The sequence below is a fragment of the Elephas maximus genome, chromosome 6 (assembly GCF_024166365.1).
Source record: "Elephas maximus indicus isolate mEleMax1 chromosome 6, mEleMax1 primary haplotype, whole genome shotgun sequence".
NCBI classification, from domain to species: domain Eukaryota; kingdom Metazoa; phylum Chordata; class Mammalia; order Proboscidea; family Elephantidae; genus Elephas; species Elephas maximus.
The window spans coordinates 118073521-118091927 of NC_064824.1; the positions used below are offsets into that span (position 1 = coordinate 118073521).

Here is an 18407-nt window from a genome sequence, read left to right on the forward strand (position 1 = left end):
AGCAGGACCTATGTGTGGTCTCTGGGAAGGGGTGGCTGGGGGTGGAGGGGCATTGAGTCCTGGGATGGGCATTTCAGCCTTCTCTGGGCCAGTGAAAGCCAAGGCCTCCTAGCCACACACACCTTTGGGCACATACCAGCTAGCAGCTTGGGACCCTCCACACCTTCCCCTGGCCCCCCTGGCCCCTCCCCTCTATTCCCAGTCTGCTTCTCTTCCTGCAGTTTCTGGGGTCCTGCCAGAACCACTGAATCCCCCCAACCCTCTAACCAGACTCTGGTAGCACCCCCCACCTCCTTTCACATGTCCCCCCATCACACCTTGGGGGATGCTGCGTAACAGACCAGAGTAATAGACCAGGCCAAACCCCAATCCTGGTCTAGCCACCTTCACTCTGACCAGGAGACAGGCCAGCTCTGGTCCTGACCCTGGAGAAAAGGAGGTTTCATCATGATGACTGGCAAGAGCAGGTGGCATGCAGCGCTGCAGAGGAAACCAGAGCAGGCCCCACCCCTTGCTTTCAATGTTAGAACCCAGGTTGGCACATGAGCACCAGCTGTCCAGTGCAGCTGTGAGTGCTCCAACTGACCATGTCTGCTGCCATGGGGTCACAGACGAGTATTTTCCTGGGGCTGAGAAAACACATCAGCCTGGGCTTCTTTGTCCCCACAGCAAACTAGGGTGTCTGTTGGTGTCAAGGCATCCCGACTCTAGCCACTCCCCCGCAGTGCCACAGAATTCTGGATCCTAGAACTGAGCTGCTGTGTCCTGAGAAGGGCTGGGGGGAAAGCTAGGCCCCCCTGTGCCCAGAGGGATTATTTCCTCCCCCTCCCCACCTTGGAAACTCGATCTTCTCAAGGGGAAAGGAAACAAACCTCCCACCAGGAGCAGAAAGAGTAGGCTTGTTGTATGCTGCTAATTGTTGAGGGCCCCTTGGCTCCAGCCCAAGCAGCCAACCTCCCTCCCAGCCTAGCGCAGCCTCTCTGGCTTCTCAGGACCCCAGGGAAGGGGCAAGCCCCATCATCATAAAATAGCAGGATGTTAAAGCCAGCTGGAAGGGACCAGACAGACACCTTGCCCACCTGTCATTTTATCGATGAAGATATACAGCCTGCCTGTGAGGATCTCTAATCCCCTCCTCACTGCAAGTATTTTCATATAAAAATGAGGTGGCTAAACTCATATCTCGATAAATGGTAAAATTCCTCTCCTGTCCCCCCTCTGATCTTCAGCTTTCTTCCTATCCCCATTGGAAATGGCATGTCGAACTGCTTGTTCCAAGCCCAGAGTAGCGAAGGTAATTTATGTCAGTACAGCTATGTCAAAATTGCTCTGAGCAAAAGGTGACAGAACTCCACATCCGAGTGGGCAGTGACAATGAATGGAACATTGCTCCCACCCGGTGCCCTGGCCTGGCAGACTGGACACCAGGTAAGCCCCAAGGGAGCTAATTGAGTCCCTTCGCCCCGAGGTCTGATGCCCCAGCACCAGTTTATGTCCCAAGCAAGGACTGGGTGACCTAGAGGAGGAGCGTTGGTAGGAGTAGTGCTAATCTACAGGGACCCTGCCATGTTGGGGGGCGGGGAGAGCAGTGGAGCTGAGGAGAGGGCTTTCTTAAAAACCTTTCCAGTCCCTTCTCTGTTTATCTCGATTTACCGCCAGGGGGCACAGTCTGGAAATGACTACCCTGGAAGTAAGGCGCTTCCCGATTGGTCCTGACAACCACGTGGCCCTCCCGTGATTGGCTATAAGGACAGAGAACTCTGCTGTTACTCAGGCTTCGTTCAGGGACACCCGACAAACACTCGCACCCCCTTATCCGACGGTGTCCCGGGAGCACGTGTGGTCCAACTGCCCGGGAACAGGCCTGAGTGTGGCCCCAGTAGTGACCTGAATCTCCTGTCCGCTAGGGGCCGTGCCTGGCCCCCCGCGAGTGGGATGGATACCCCCGTCCTGGGAAGGGATGGGGCCGCGTCCAGCTGTGCAGCTGTTCGATGCCCCCCAGGCCGCTCGAGTTTCCCCCCCGGGTCTGCTGCAGCGGCTGAACCAGCATCGCAGGCGTTCTTGGGCTAAATAAGGAGACCGCATAGGTCAGGGAGCTGGGGCTGGGGTGCCGGGGGGGCTAAGCGCAACCACGCCAAACAAGGCAAGGAGGGGAGCGATATATAAAACCGAGGCCCGGGGCTGAGCACCTGCCCGCGGCCCCACTGTGCCATTCGGAAGGGCTCGGTGCAGCCAGCTACCCAGCCGGTCAACCCAAGTCCCAAAGTCGCCCCTCCACGGTGAGTCCCGATTTCCAGACCAGCCCCTAACTCTCCCATCCTCAGGAAGTTCTGACAAGGCTGGGACAGGGCTGAAGGTCGGAGCCTCTCCCTCAGCCTGTCCTCATATTTGTTGTCCGCTCCTCAGATGTCCAAAGCAGCTCCTCCCAAAAAACCAGCTCCTGCGGCCCCGCCCCCGGGTTGTACCCTGGATATCAAGGACCCCAAGGTCCGGAGCGCGGCCATTCGCATCCAGGCCTCTTACCGCGGCCACAGGTGAGGGGGAGCCAGGGAGTCCTCAGGAAGAAGGGAATTGGAGCTGCAGAGGCATGTTCCTGCATTGGTGGAGGAGGAGACGAGGATGGGCACAGTGGCAGGGACCCTTGGGTCACTGGACTTGGGGAAGAGCAGTTATTGTCGTGTGAAGCGGGGCCGACCAGAGTGAATCATTTCATGATAACAGTCCAGGAGCAGTCCCTTCCCCCCATCCATTTAGGGGTCTGGTGGGCTGAAGAGTCGGGAGGGGCCAATATCCGGGCGGACCGGACGGCAGGCGGGCGGGAGTCATGTGGTGGGGTGCTCTGGGCCCTGACCTAGCCCGTGCGTAGGTCCCGGAAGGAGCTGCGCGAGAAGGGGCCGCCGCGGGTGCTGGAGCCTCTGAAAGACTGATCGATGGCAGCGCGGCCAAGCTGACTTGCCGCATCTCGGCTTTCCCGGACCCGTTCATCCGCTGGAGCAAGGACCGCAAGGAGCTACGCGACGGGCCCAAGTACCGCTACGTCTTCGAGGATCCTGACCTAGTGGCTTTAGTGGTGCGTGACGGAGAACTGGCTGACCTGGGCCAGTACAGATCAACGTAACCAGTCCCTTCGGCCAGTGCTCCGACTCGGCGCGCATCCTCGTAGAAGGTACCGGCGCACCCTGCGCACCGCATCCCCGCCCAGCGCGCGCGTCTCCGCTGGGCCTACCCGAGTCCGGATAGGGTCGTGGCCCGCCCAGCCCTGGCAGAGCCTGGAGCGCAGGTCAGGGCGCAGCGCCGTGCCCGCCGTGCATGTCCTTCTCTGCCTCGGGATCCGACCCCTCCAAGCTGAGACGTCGCTGTGGGCTTCGATCACTCCATCGCAGGGCCCCAGGGTCACAAGGCGAGCCTGAGGCCGAGCCAGGGTTAAGCCCTGGTCTTCTGGCGCCTGATCCAGGGCAATTTCCACGACCGGCAGCTGTTTCCAAGGCCCCACGAGATGTGAACCGAGATTCCGAGTTTTCCCCTCTGTATCTCTGATTCTGTAATCAACCTTTTGCAGTAGGAGGGGCAGGGATTATCAGTCCCGTTTAACAGTTGAGGAGGAAAAGCCCCAGAGGTTAATGACCTGTCGGCTGCGAGTTTAGATGCAGGTCAGACTGCTAGTTTTTAGGGTTCGGGTATTGGCTGGAGAAGTTGAGCCCCCTGCCCCGGCTCACCTCCGGGTGCCTTTCTGTGTCGTGTTCCCCTTCTTTTTCTCTAGTCCCGGCGAAGATTCAAAAGGGACCGGATAACACCAAGGCGCGCACAGGCACCACGGTGACGCTGACTGCGCAGATCATGGGCGAGCCTGCGCCAGACGTGGGGTGGAGCAAGGACGGGGAGGACATCGAGGAGGATGACAGGCAAGGGCGGGGACTTGAGATTGGGGCCTGGACAGGGACGGGGCCCAGTAGCCCAGCGGGAGTGGGACGGGGGGCAAAGGAGAGGCAAATGAACACAGCTGGTTAATATCCGGGCCCAGAGCACCCTTAAGCTGACCCAAGGCCCTGCCCTGCCCTGCCCCCAGGGTGTTCTTCGAGATCGGCAGCACCACCACGACGCTGACCATCCGCAGGGCCACTCCGGAAGACAGCGGCAAGTATGAGATGTTTGTGGAGAACAGCCTGGGCATGGACCAGAGCTTCGCTCGCGTGGACGTGGCCTGAAAGGGTCCCGCAGACCTCTCCCTGGTTCCAAGTCCAGGGGCGAGTGGGACCCACAATCTTCCTTCGTCTTGTTTAATAAAGCTGTTCCCTCTGACCCCCTCGTCTGTTCTATTCTTTAGCGTCGCCATTCCCTCTCCCCAGATCCAACACCTGCACCCACAATTATTCCATACCCACCAAGGTCACGGAACGTTGGGGTCAGAGGGAGTTTCGAAGAGTGCGTACCCCAGTGCTTCGTTTTACAGGTAGTACACCGCAGACGGGCTTTCTCCACTGCCTCTTGCCTCTACACTTCCCGATGGGTGGGCAGTGGAAACAGTGACTCCGCCTTCTCGCGGTTCGTATCCCTCCAGCCCCACCCCTGGCGGCCATTCGCGCTCTGGCCCAGGCCCTTCGGCATTGGCCACACCCCCCCTCATTTCCAGCTCCGCTTCTCCCTGGGACCTAGTTCTCTACTTGGAGTGCTGCCCCTGCGCTAGCTCTCTCTCGGACACTTCGGGCTGCTGCTAACGTTAGGTCCCAGCCTCGGCTTCTCAGGCCCCAACCCCTCTTCTCACCTAGACCTGCCCCCTGGATCTTTTGGCCACGCCCCGCATCCTCCCATAAATTCCACTTTTATCCTTTCTCAGAGAGTTAAAAAAAAAAAACAAAACCAAACCCGTTGTCATTGAGTGGATTCCAACTCACAGCGACCCTAGAGGACAGAGGAGAACGGCCCATTAGGGTTTCAAAGGAGCGGCTGGTGGATTCGAATAGCCGACCTTTTGGTTAGCGGCGGATCTCTTAACCACTACGCCACGGTTTCCAGAGTTAGAATACCAAACCGAAAAACCAAACCCAGTGCCGTCGAGTCGATTCCGACTCACAGCGACCCTATAGGACAGAGTAGAATTGCCCGATGGAGTATCCAAAGAGCGCCTGGCGGGTTAACCACTACGCCACCAAGGTTTCCCAAGGTTAGAATTAAACAAACAAACAAAAACCTTTAGAACTACAATTCCCGGCAGACCCTGCGAAGAAGTTCTCGCGATTTGCGAGAAGACACGTGCGCCAAAGGAGCCATCAGTAATCCGGCAGCAGACCTGGAGTAAAGGGTGCTAGTGGTAAAGGAAGCTGATGGTGGGGTGGTGAAAGGGGTAGGGGGTGGGGGACGGCCCCTAGAGGGAGGATGGGCTTGGAGGCCCCGGCCGGCATGTCTACGCCAGTTTCGATCCCATGACCCCGGCTACGCGGGGCCAGGGTTTGTTGAACAGAGTTAGTTTTGGGGTTCAGAGGGTCGGCAATAAATCCACCGAATCCGGATGCTCAGCACCAATCGTCAGTATCGGGACTTGGGAGGTTGGTAGGTTCAGTGTTTGGGATGCCAGGGAACTTGTCTTTTGATTTGCCGTTCATCTCCTGGAGGTCAGGGTTTAGGATTCAGGATTCATCATCTAGAGGGGTTTCGCTAGAACTTAGGTTTCCTCAGGTGCAGATCAGCGTTCAGTACTTGGGGCTCACTCTTAGGATTGAATTAAATATCTGGGGCTCACTTAGGGTTTGCGGTTCAATATTCGGGGTTCATTATTGGGATTCAGGGTTCAACGTCTAGAATGGGGATACCAAGATTTGGGGATCTGTTGGTGGGCTTGGGGCTTCAGTTTTTCTGAGGCTTGGGGTCTGAGGAAGGGGTCTTTGCTGAGTTTGCTCAATTAGTTCGTGGCCAGAAGGAAGTCTTTTGGGGTTCAAATTGTGGGGTGTGAGTTTTGGAAGGAATCAGTGAGGTTTGGGAGTTGATTGGAATCTCAGTTGGTATTTGAGGTGTGTGGGATTTGTGAGGTGTATGTCCGGGGATGTACCATACTGAACTTAGGGTTGACCGCCCTGGGAGAGGGCTAAGTGTAAATTGGGGTTTGGGGTGTGAGGTCTGAGCTTGATTTCTTTGTTGGGATTTGAGGTTTAGGTAGCGATCACCATCATGCTCAAAGCTGTGATCCTGATTGGAGGCCCCCAAAAGGGTGAGAAATCAGGGATGGTAGGTGCTGGGGGTGGGGTGGACTGGAGTGGTTGGTGTGGTGGGGCAGGGCAGAGGGAGGCAGGAGACTGAAATATTCTCTCTCCTCTCTCAGGGACTCGCTTTAGGCCTTTGTCTTTCGAGGTGCCCAAACCGCTGTTCCCTGTGGCAGGGGTTCCTATGATCCAGCACCACATAGAGGCCTGTGCCCAGGTAACCCCATAGGCACCCCCTCTCCTGTACATCTCCTTCACGCCGCATTTTCCCCTTTCCAAACATGATCTCTTCCCACTAGGCTTAACTCCAGGGACCACCATTCACAGATGACAGTAGGAGTTGCGCCCCCTGGAGGTCTGCAGTGTAGCTGCCCTGCTTTCTCCACCTGATCTATTCTCTCATCTGGCCTCTTCCTGCTCAGATTTCACTCCTATTTTTATGGAATGTGAGATCTGACGAGGATCAATCTAAAGCCATAGCCTGGGGAACCTTAAAGATAATAAAGCACAGAACTCATCCCCTTGCTCACCATGGATATCATTTCTTTATTGCTTTTGGTGTTGGGACAGGCAAGCGTGGGTTCAAATCCAGGCTCTGCCACATACCTGCTGTAAGGCCTTGAGCAAATTTCTCAACCTTTCTGAGCCTCAGTTTCCTTGGTTGCCAGGCACTTGGTGGTGAGTGGTTGCCCTTTCCTCATGCAGATCAGATTGGCAGATAATAAAAATGGAACACAATGAATGGATTGTTCTTTAATGCAGCTTGATAGGCAGAATCTTTCCAACGGGAGCCCCAATCCAGGTGGGTGAGGGAGGGGGAAATAATAAGAGAATAAAATAGGTCAGAGTGATTGAGGGAGTGCCCAGGGTCCTCACAGCTGAGACTAAAACTGGCTTCTGGACTTCTGAGCCAGTACCAAGGATTTGCCCAAAATTCCCTCCTATCAGATGTTTTTCTTCCCAATTTCTTTCCCTGCCCTCAGGTTCCTGGAATGCAGGAGATTCTGCTCATTGGCTTCTACCAACCTGATGAGTCCCTTACCCGCTTCCTAGAAGCTGCCCAGCAGGAGTTTAACCTTCCGATCAGGTGTTTGCACGCACATGCATACCAGGAGGGGTGCCCCAGACCTCTGAGTTCTCGAGAGTAAATTGAGTTAACACTTCCCAGAGTTTCCCCTTGTACACTAGGAGAATTTCTTATTTGGGCATCTCTGGATCCCTGAATATATTGCACTTCCTGTTTGGCTTGGGCAGGAGCCCCTCTGGGAGCAGGCACAGGTGACCAGGCTCTTGTTATGTGTCTCTTCTGATCTCACCAAGCTGGCTCTGGGGTCCCTGGGGACAGGTACCTGCAGGAATTTGCTCCCCTGGGCACGGGGGGTGGTCTCTACCATTTCCGAGACCAGATCCTGGCTGGAAGCCCTGAGGCCTTCTTCGTTCTCAATGCTGATGTCTGCTCTGACTTCCCCTTGAGTGCTATGTTGGATGCCCACAGATGCCAGCCCCATCCATTCTTACTCCTAGGCACCACGGTGAGGGGGCTGGGAGGGTTGGGGGGTGGGGGAATGACCCAGAGAGGTTCCTGAGATGCAAAGTGTCAGGGAGGCAGGAGCAGCCTGGGGAGTTGGAGACATGCTGGAAGCCCTAGCGGTAATGGAGGTCTCAGTGACAGCCCCGAGCCCTTTGGCTGTTCTGTGTAGGGAGGGGGAAGGCTGCTGTCAGTTCTCACTCTTGCTGAAGGCCTGTCAGTGGGAGCTGTGTGCCAGGTGCTAGAGGTGAGGGAAGAAAGAGAAAACAGGCCTCGCTGCCCTGGAGCAGGCGGGTCACTGTCTCCGGCGTGTCTGTCTTTCAGGCTAACAGGACGCAATCCCTCAACTATGGCTGCATCGTTGAGAATCCACAGACACATGAGGTGAAAGCAGAGAGGGGGCTGGGTGGGGCCTACCCTGTGTATCATTGTCCTTCCCACCCCTTGGCCTCTACAGAATGTGGAATGCTATGAGACGAACCCCAGAAAGGAACCCTCAGTCTTGATCATCTCTTACCAGTTAACTGGTTGCCATCAAGTCGACTCCGACTAATGGCGACTTGGTGTGTGGCAGAGTAGAACTGTGCTCCATAGGATTTACAATGGCTGATTGTTCGGATGTAGATTGCCAGGCCTCTCATCCAAGGCACCTCTGGGCGAACTGAAACCTCCAACCTTTTGGTTAGCAACGAAGCGTGTTAACAGTTTGTACCACCTGGGGATTCCATAGTCATCTCTTATGTCCTTTTAAGTAGTGATGTCCTCAGAGAGGTTGGCAAGGGAGAAGGGATAACAGTTAATGTTCAGAGATGTGGCACACTGAGGGGAGAGTGCCCAACCTTGCCTTGCCTGGGTGGGAATGGGGAGAGCTTCATGGAGAAGCTGAGTTGGATTCGGCTAAATGATGAAGGGAACAGGAAGGTATTGTAGGCAGAGGGAATGATGTGTGCAAAGAACCGGAGGCAGGTAACAGCATGTTGTTGTGTGCCATTGAGTCTAATTCCAGCTTATATCGACCCCAAGTGACAAAGTAGAACTTCTCCATAGGTTTCCTAGGCTGTAATTTTTACAGAAGGAGCCCTGGTAGTACAGTGGTTAAGCACTTGGCTGCTAACCAAAAGGTCGGCAGTTGGAACCTACCAGCTGCTTCTCAGGAGAAAAGACCTGGCGATCTGCTCCCATAAAGATTACAGCCTAGGAAACCCTATGGGGGCGGTTCTGCTCTGTCATATAGGGTCGCCGTGAGTCAGAATCAACTCAGTGGCAGACAACAGCAGCAGCAATCTTTACAGGTCTTTTCTCCTGCAGAGCCACTGGTGGGTTTGTTCACGGGTTCAAACCCCTGGCTTTTCGATTGGCTGCTGAGTGCTTAACCATTGCACCACCAGGGCTCCTTGTAAACAGCTTAGTGCCTCCACAATTATGGAGGTGGGAGTATGATCAACAAGGCAGAGGGTCTGTGTCCCTGTCTGTGAAACTCCTTGCCAATGAGTCTGACTCCCACACACCCCTTTATGTGTCCATGCTTCAGTGTAAAACTTACATATATGAACATACACACATATACATATGTACATATATACACACATATATGTACATACATGTTTTTAAAGTCTTGTGCCAGGCATTAGCTAAGTGTGAGAGAAACAGAGCCAAAAAGGACACAATCCCTGCCTCACAGGACCCTCAGTCTAGTGGGAGAAACAGAGTCAAAAACCAACCATTGCAAATGACACAGGTGAGGTGTGACCAGAGCCCAGGGGTACCCAGGCCCGAATGGCTAACTCTGGGCAGGCACCGAGAGTGACAGTGTTTTAGAAGGTAAGTTTTCCAGATGAAGAGGTGGGAAAGGGCATTCCAGGCTTAGTGAGCAGCATGCAATGGCATGGAGTTGTGTTCCGGGAGTGCTGGGAGGTGGGGCGGGGAGGGAACTTAGTCTTGAAGGTGAACATGAAGGGCAGTCACCACGGGTTTAAAGCCAGGCTGTAGTGGATATGCTCTGCATTTTAGGAAGACTCTTCTGGCCAAAGGGAGGAGGGGCGGGAGGGCCCGTGATCAGAGAACCTGCTAGGGGATTGTGGCAGTGGTCCCTTCCTCTCTTAAACCCCACCACCCTATCCTCAGGTTCTGCACTATGTGGAGAAACCCAGCACTTTTGTCAGTGACATCATCAACTGCGGCATCTACCTTTTTTCCCCGGAAGCCCTGAAGCCCCTTCGGGATGTCTTCCAGCGTAATCAGCAGGACGGGCAACTGTGAGGCAGGCCCCATGGCCCCATTACCCCCAAGAACCCCCAGACACAGATGCCTCTCCTCCCAGTCTCTGCAGGCTCCATCTCAACCTGCTCACCTTCTTCCTCCTCCTATCTCCACTTGTCATCTCCAGCCCGAGCCTCCCCTGTCCCTCCCCTTCTAACCTCATTCTGTCCCTCTTCCTTATCCATTCCAGTTCCTTTTCTGTCACTGCCTGCCCACTCCCCTTCTGGTCCATTTCTCTCAAGCCCTGAGTATCCCAGAGACATCTTTTGGAACAGACGGCAAGACACACCCGGGTGCACACATGCTCGGTTGCAGACATACGCATGTGTCCTCTCGGGCTGAGGCCCCCCTTGGATCGTAGCACCCCAGAGCCCTGCTCAGTCCCAGGGGTGTCCTCCTGGGCCATGGCCTGTACCCTTCTCTGCATCCCCTGCCTTCCTTCCTCGCTTCCCCAGCCCATCTCCCTATCTCCCGCCTCATCGGTTCGGAGCCATCTTCTCACTCCCACCCACTTCTCTGCTCTCTCTCCGTTTCTCCTGGCCTCTGTCTCTGTTTCTGCGGGGCTGGCATCTCTACCATCTCTCTCTCCCTCTCTCTGTGACTGTCTCTGCCCTCAGCAGCTGCCTTGCTCTTGGGTGAGTCTGTCTGTATGTCATTCCATCTAGTGATGGGAGGGTGACCTTGAGGGTGAGAGGAGTGAATGGGGGGAGAGGAATGTGAAAGTGGGGGGAACCCAGGTCTGGTCCAGCTCCTGGACATGGGACAGGGGTGGGAAGCAGGTAAGTACCTGGGGCTCCCTCGTGATGGGATCCCAGCCTGGGGGATGGGGTGTCATAGTTATCTAGTGCTGCTATAACAGAAATACCACAAGTGGGTGGCTTTAACAAGAAGAAACTTATTTTTTCATGGTTTAGAAAGCTAGAGAAGTCCGAATTCAGGGTGCTGGCTCTAGGGGAAGGCTTTCTTTCTTTGCCAACTCTGGAAGAAGATCCTTGTCTCTGAGCTTCTGCTCCTGGGCGATCTTCATGTGACTTGGCATCTCTCTTTCCTCATCTCTGCTTTTCGAATCTTGTTTAATCTCCTTTATATCTCAAGAGATTGACTCAAGACATACCCTACACCATTCCTGCCTCATTAACAAAGACAATCCATTTCCAAATGGGATTATAACCACAGGCATAGAGGTTAGGAGTTACAACACATATTTTGGGGGGATGCAATTCAATCCGTAGCATACTACACTTTGGCCCTCAAAAATTCATGTCCTTCCCACATGCAAAACACATTGACCCCATCACATCATCCCAAAAGTCTTAAATAAACTCCAAGTGCAAAAGCTCATCTTCTGAATCATCTAAATCAAATATGGGTGAGACTTTAGGCGTATTCCATCCTGGGGCAAAATTCTTCTTCATCTGTGAACCTGTGAAATCTAGATTACAAATTATCTGTTTCCAAAGTTCTGTGGTGAAATGACACAAGGTAGACATTTCCATTACAAATGGGAGAAATTGGAGGGAAAGAAGGGATCATGGGCACCAAGCAAGTCCAAAACCCAGCAGAACAATTTACATTAGTTCTCAAGTCTCGAAAATAATCATCTGTTCTCTGAGATCATGTCAGCAATGGCCCTGCCCTCTAGACTCTGTGTGTTGGCTACACCCTCTGGATTCTGGGTGGAGGAGGCCCCTCGGCCCTGGGCTTCAGCTCTGCCTTCCAGGCCCACAGGGATAACATCTCTGCTCCCTTGGCTTTGGGTGGTCCCATTCTCCTTGTCCATCTGAGTGGTAACCCTACTTCCTCAACCCTGGCAGGCCCCATTCTTCTGCCTCTTGGGCATGGCAGCCTCCTCCCCTCAACTTTGAATGGCAATGGTGACCCCATCCCCCTGGCACACTTTAATGGTAGCCCCACACTTTGGACTCTTTGAAACCTAGAAGGCTGTGGCCCCCCGCTTTGAGATCCAGGAGACCATGGCCCCACCCTTTGAAACCAAGAAGGCCCTGCTTCCTGTGTTCCTTCCAACAGTTCTGCTGACCTCCAAGCTGCTCTAGGGATGGTCTTTTTCTTTTCTTGGAGGACAACAGATGTAGCTCCTTTGACCTGTTTCCTGAGTGTAGGATTCCAAGAGGCAGACAGCTTTCTTCCCTTTTGTTCTTTTTCTGTCCCCTTCAGTCTAAGCTGATGGGTTTTCTACTGTGGTAGTTGGATAGATCAATCAGTCACAGGCTTAATCTCTTTAGCAAAAGATTGTGTAGCTGTGTGCTTGGTGAACATTCTAGGACATGTGTCCTTAATTTGTACAACAGAATTTTCCAAATCTTTAAGTGCTGTCTTCATTTTGCACAGTTCATTTTTAAGTCCATGTCTTTCCTTTCACATTTTGCTGTAAGTGGCAAGGAGAAACCACATGGCCCCTTTAAGGTCTTGGTCAGAAATCTTATCAGCCATATATCCAAGTTCATCACTTACAAGTTCTACCTCCTATCAAACATTTGAACATACTTCAGACAAGTTCTTTGCCACTGCATAAAAAGCATTGCCCTTCATCCATTGTCTAATCACATGTCCATTATTTTCTTTTAAAGCTTCACCAGAAGTAACATTTAGTGTCCACATTTCTAGCCACATTTTGTTGCTGGCACCATATGTATTCTCTAAGACAATAGAGTTTTTCTCTATAGCTCTCCTCACATCCTTCTGAGCCCTCACCAGAATTGCCTTTGATGTCCATAAATCCTACCAACATTCTCTTTGAGGCAGTCTAGGCTTTTACTATTCAGTACCTTAAAACTCCCCATTACCCAATTTCAAAACTGCTTGCACATTTGAGGTATCTGTTAGAGCAACATCCCATTCTCCTGGCACCAAATTCTGTCTTAGTTTTCTAATGCTGGTATAACCTAAATACCACAAGTGGTTGGCTTTAACAAAAAGGAATTTATTTTCTCACGGTTTAGGAAGCTAGATGTCCGAATTCAGGGTGTTGGCTCTACAGGGAGGCTTTCTCTCTCTGCTGGCTCTGGAAGGTCCTTGTCTCTTTGAGTGTCTGCTCCTGGGCGATCTTCATGTGACCTAGCATCTCTCTTTCCTCATCTCTGCTTTTCGAATGGTTGTTTACTATCTTTTATATCTCGAGAGATTGACTCAAAACGTACTCTACACTAATCCTGCCTCACTAACATAACAAAGACAACCCATTCCAAATGAGATTATGACTACAGGCATAAAAAAAAAAAAAGAGGTTGGGAATTACAATACATTTTAGGGGGACACAATTTAATCCATAACAGGGAGTAATGTGCGTGGGGGTGGTAGAAGGGACTGGGATGGGCACGCCCCTCCGGACAGGGTCTTACCTGTCTTGCGGAGGGGCCCAGGGAGATGGGGAGACCCCTCTGATTCCTGTCCCAGTCAGACTGGGTTGCCCCCCCCCAAGCTGGGACTCAGCTGGGGAATGGCTGTCCTTCCTTCCCAACAGGGAGGATTCTCCAGGCCTCTGGCCAGGGGCGGGCACCATTCGGTTGGAGCAGGATGTGTTCTCAGCACTGGCCGGGCAGGGCCAGATATACGTGCACCTCACTGATGGCATCTGGAGCCAGATCAAGTCTGCAGGGTATGTGGCAGGGAGAAGGCTCTAAAGGGGAGGTGGGCTCTTCCAGGGCTAAGAGACTTTGGAGTGGTGGGCACAGGTCGTGCTGGCCCCTGAGCCCTCCCCGACTGTGTGGCCCCCCAGCTCAGCCCTCTATGCCTCCCGCCTCTATCTGGGCCGATACCAGTTCACTCATCCAGAACGGCTGGCCAAGCACACCCCAGGGGGTCCACGGATCCGAGGTACCACCCTGCCGTAGTGCTTCCCCTTGCCCCCAGCCAGCCTTCTCTGCCTCTCTGAGCCTCGACTCCCAACTCTGACCCCAGGGTTGAAGTCTCAGTCCCTGCCCCACCCGCTCTGCATACGGTTTGGGGTATTAGCCCCCAGGCCCTCTCTTCTGCTTCTAGGAAATGTTTACATCCACCCAACGGCTAAGGTGGCCCCATCTGCTGTGGTAAGTGGTGGGTCCAGCCCCAGAAGAGTCAGGGTGGCTGTCAGGATGGATAGGGGTTTCAGATACCTCCTAAACCCTCGGTGCCAGCCTCTCTGCTTTATCAGAACCTGCTGTGGGACCTTGAGCAGCTCCTTTCGCCCTTATCTGTTGTGGGGATTGGATTCAAGTCCCTCCAAGGCTCATGATATGTGCTCCTTTCCACAGCTGGGGCCCAATGTCTCCATTGGGGAGGGGGTGACAGTGGGCGAGGGTGTACGGCTTCGAGAGTGCATTGTCCTTCATGGAGCCACGCTGCAGGTAGGCACCTGGGCACACGCAGCAGGGTGTGGCTCCCCAGGAGGCTGAGGGGAGGGCCTGGGCATCCACCCCAGGGCACAGAAAGGTGAATCCCACCGGCCATGCATCTGGCCTCTTCTCTCACAGTTCTTGCTGCCTCCCACCCTGCATCCCCTTGCACCCTCCTCACCCTGCATTGGCTCTTCACCCAGCACCGCCTTCACCCACACTGTCCTGTTTGGCAGGAGCACACATGCGTGCTGCACAGCATCGTGGGCTGGGGGAGCACTGTAGGGCGCTGGGCCCGAGTGGAGGGCACCCCTAATGACCCCAACCCCAACGACCCCCGAGCCCACATGGACAGCGAGAGCCTTTTCAAGGATGGGAAGCTGCTGCCAGCCATCACCATCCTGGGTATGGTCACCACCCTGGGCACAGCCTCCTGGGGCCCAGGGCTGTGAGGTCAGGAGAAACTTCCACAGGTCCCGGCCATGCTCTGTGGGAGCATTTATTCTAGAGTGTGTGTATTTATTTGTTTAGCAAACATTTGCTGAATGCCTGCTGCGTGCCAGGCCCCATGTGAGTCACTGGGGGCACAAGGCCAGGGCACAGATGGGTAGGGAGGGATGCCTCCCTATGGCCATGGCCCCCAGCTCCCCTTCTCATGACCTCCTGGGTTGCCCTGGTCCTGCTGCAGGCTGCCGTGTCCGTATCCCCGCCGAGGTGCTCATCCTGAATTCGATTGTTCTGCCACACAAGGAGCTCAGCCGCAGCTTCACCAACCAGATCATCCTCTGAGAGGGTCCACTGGAAGGCCTCCCCACTCCTCCCTGCTCCTCTCCAGCTCCTGCCTGCCTGCCTGGCCATCTTCTGTCCAGAAAGGCCCAAAGGAAGCCAGGCGGGAGCGGCACAAGGCTGGGAGCAATGTGGGTGGCCCTGGGACTCCAGCCTCCCTCCCCATTCGCTAATAAACCCCGTGAACCTTGGAGCCAGCACCTACTCTCGCTTGTGCATGGGCTGGTGGGGGCAGAAGGGGCGGCAGCTGAGTCAGGCCCCCCGCCCCACATTAGCATTTAAATTGGAGTCCTTGCTCCGGGCTCATGAATAATGAATCCAGAGCCCTGGTAAGTCTCCCCTCCCACCACCTCAGCCTCTTGCTCCAGAGGCAGGACCTCCAGGAGCTGCAGCCTCCTGGGCCCCGCCTTCACCCCTGCCCTGCTGATGCCTGCCTGTTCCCCTTCACTGGGCCTGGCTCAGGCTCTTGATGCCAGGTTTCCAAAGGCAAAGGAGAAGGACTCTGGTCGGGAAGTGGGGTGCGAGCGGCAAGCCCAGAAAATAGGGACCCTAGGCCTGGAGGATGATCACCCGGCAGCCTGCTCTCTCCTCGGTCCCTGCCGAGCCCCAGCCCTGGCTTGCTTTCCGCTTTGCCAGCTCCATCTGCTCCCAGCCTGGCTCTTGGCGGGGTGGGGGTTCTCCCGACCAGAGGCCTCGTGTGTCTGTCTCCTGCTTCCCTGGCAGGCAGGGAGGACAGGATTGGTGCCAATCTCCGGAAGCACAGTGGGAGGCACTCAGTTCTGGGAGGGCCCCGGCCACCTCTCGCCACCTGGGCTCAGCCCTTTGGGAGGTCTCAGCCTCCTGTTCACATTCCAGAAGCCCCAAAGAAACTCACCCATCTATCATGTGTGCCCATGACCCCCACGTGCCCCTTTTGGTGCCTCCCCCCTTTCCCCAGCTGTGGGTGCAGAGCATCCTTGCCAGATGAGCTAGTAATGATCGTAATCTGCTAATTGAGAGGAATCTAATTACCCGGAGAGAATGGGGGGGCAGGGCGTGGGTGGGAGGGAGAAGGGGGTCCTGGCAGCAGGCAGAGATGGCAGGCAGCAGGGTGCTGGGGCCTTGTTATCAGCACCCTGGGTGGGGGTAGGACCCAGGATGTCACAGCTTTGTAGCGGGGCTGGGCTGAGGGGAAATGGGCTAGCCCTGTTCAGGCCCTGCAGGCTGGGTGAAGGGTTGTGAAGTGACCCAGGGCTGAGCAGTTGTGACCTCTAATGTGGCCCCCCCCACCCTGTGTTCTTGCTCCCACCTCTAGGCTAGACCTTCCATCATCTCCCTGCGGGGGTGGGAGGGGCTGCAGATGCTGACTCGGGGCCTGGGGTCTCCTCCCAGAGGAAGGGGTGGGGAGAGAGTGGGCCATGGGGCCAGGGGCTGGATCCCTTCCTCCTCCTCCCCCACACCTGACCCTTCTGTTCCAAGTGGTTGGCAGAGGCCATGGCAGCTCCATCATAAATATGATAATTTAATTATTTTCTCAGCAAAACACCGTGAAATCCAATAAGTCTGTGTCAGGCCCTGGCCCCCGGGACCCCCCTCCTAGGCCTGGGGGTGGGGTGGGGACTGGGTGTGAGGCACTAAAAGGGGAAAGGGTCAGTGTTTGGGGGAGGGGGCAATAAAGCTGAGGTCTTCGTGACATGATCCCCCCCAGGGTGGTAGAGTCACTGTTGTGTGTGTGTGGAGGGGTGTCTAAGGAAAAAAGAGGTTGTAGTCCCCCCCCCATCTCCAGCTCTTGCTGCCCTGGGAGGGCCCTGGAGTCTCATCCATCTCTGAGGGGACAACCAGGGCCCAGAATGTGGAAGTCCTGCCTCTGGGGAGGGGACAGCAGGGGGCCCCCCTCCACCTCAGGGACCCTTCCCTCAACTTCATTGGCCCTGTAGGGGTAGGAAGGCGCTGGCCCCTGGAAGGGGTTGAGGTGGGAGAATCAAGAGGGAACTGGGGTGGAAAGTGGGGGTTGAGCAGGGGGAGGGATGCGGGGGAGGGGTGCGCTCCTGCCATTAGCGCTTTTTTCGGTTTCCATAAAAAGATTATTCTGTAAAATCAGCCAGGGGGAAAGAGCTGGGGACCGGGGAGGGGGCCAGGTCCCTGGCACCAAGCTGGATGGGGGGACAGGGGAGGAGCGCTGGGGACGGGGACCAAGTATGGAGAGCGATTTGGATGGGCTTTCAGGAGCCAAGAACGCATATGGGGGAGGCTGGCCAGGCCCGGGCGGGGGTGCCCGGGGCCCCGGCCCCATCCCCAGCTGGCTCCCCTCCCCTCCCCCGGCACTTAGAAGCCATTATCGGGGGAGCAGATTGCAGCCCCCCCCCCCACTCCGGGAAGCAGGCACAGCTGGGGCCCCGCCACATCTGCCTCATCAGCACAGAGCACAGCTGGGTGTGCCTAGAACCAAGCTCCCCAAAACACAAAGGAGGGAGGGCGGGGACCAAGGAGAGCCCAGACCCCCGAGATAGATACACTGACGCCTCTGCCAACAGACACGCACTCCTCGAGGCGCAGCTACACCCACCAACACACACGCTCCCTCGTGCGCAGACAGGAGAACTGACAAACACGCAATTACTCTGCCCCGCCCGCCACCCCCGCTTCCCTTTCCCCACCCCTCTCCTCCTCCCCTTCCTTCCCCTCACGCTCCCCACCACCAGCATGGCCACCTCAGAACCGCCGTCGGCTGTCATCTGGAGGGAGCATGGGCCTCCCGCTTCAAGCACACCCTTTGGGGTGGCTTGGAGAGCAGGAAGGCAGGGCTTGGAAAGAGGCACCCATGTTCAAGGCACAGGCCCTAAGGAAGCCACGTGTCCTCCCTCCCAGCCCACACCCGTCCCCACAAAGACCCCTCCTCGGGAACCCCGACACTCGCCACAGCCTGGCCAGGTGGGCTGGGCGCCCTTCGCTGTTCTCTTTGACCCGCCTGTATACCATGGGCCACCTCAAGGAGGCGCAGCGTGCCGTCGGTCTCTAGCCGTCAGCTGCGGGCCGGGGCACCACCCCTGCCACGCCCCCTCCCACTCCCAGGTACCCTGCCTTCAGGAATGCACCCCTCCGCTAGGCTCTGCTGCCCGTGCCATGCACAGGGCTTGGGGGCTCCGTCAATGGCAGGAAAGCCCACCTCCCGCTCCCTGGAATAGGGCCTCCCCAGAACAGACGACCAGGAGTTCCTTCTTTCCTCCCTCGTTCCAGTCAGTGGTCACGTCTTGGCCGCCCGATTCCATCCCGTCGCCTTCGCAGCCCTCATTTTGCCCACTCATCTCCTTGGCCGTGGTGTCTTGCCCT

At 55.6% G+C, this 18407-nt stretch overlaps 2 protein-coding genes across 8 annotated transcripts; both read left to right on the forward strand.

Annotated features, from left to right (window-relative positions):
• Positions 1-2406: 2406 nt before the first annotated feature.
• On the forward strand, positions 2407-4290 carry SPEGNB (SPEG neighbor). Its single transcript, XM_049889001.1, is given in 6 exon segments — positions 2407-2534; positions 2867-2922; positions 2925-3104; positions 3107-3166; positions 3761-3902; positions 4067-4290. Coding segments are annotated over 6 exon segments (705 nt in total). The 3' UTR covers positions 4206-4290.
• Positions 4291-5221: 931 nt separating this feature from the next.
• GMPPA (GDP-mannose pyrophosphorylase A) lies at positions 5222-15291 on the forward strand. Of its 7 annotated transcripts, XM_049888289.1 has the most exons (13): positions 5222-5308; positions 6142-6202; positions 6314-6411; positions 7178-7281; positions 7540-7726; positions 8047-8106; positions 9847-9977; positions 13463-13597; positions 13718-13815; positions 13981-14027; positions 14232-14324; positions 14549-14717; positions 15001-15291. In XM_049888289.1, exons 2-13 carry the CDS (start codon positions 6163-6165, stop codon positions 15099-15101), a joined length of 1263 nt encoding a protein of 420 aa, XP_049744246.1. In that variant the 5' UTR covers positions 5222-5308; positions 6142-6162; the 3' UTR covers positions 15102-15291. The 7 variants fall into 7 exon arrangements, with proteins under 7 accessions (XP_049744246.1, XP_049744240.1, XP_049744245.1 ...); XM_049888283.1 differs by having other exon boundaries at positions 13981-14324; XM_049888285.1 differs by having other exon boundaries at positions 5260-5308; positions 6148-6202; positions 13981-14324.
• The last annotated feature ends 3116 nt before the right edge of the window (positions 15292-18407 follow it).

Coding starts and splice junctions, on each gene's coding strand:
- GMPPA (XM_049888283.1), top strand. CDS start 6,163: ATGCTCAAAGCTGTGATCCTGATTGGAGGCCCCCAAAAGG. Junction 13,598..13,717: donor AGCCAGATCAAGTCTGCAGG/GTATGTGGCAGG, acceptor GTGGCCCCCCAG/CTCAGCCCTCTATGCCTCCC. Junction 14,718..15,000: donor GCCAGCCATCACCATCCTGG/GTATGGTCACCA, acceptor GTCCTGCTGCAG/GCTGCCGTGTCCGTATCCCC.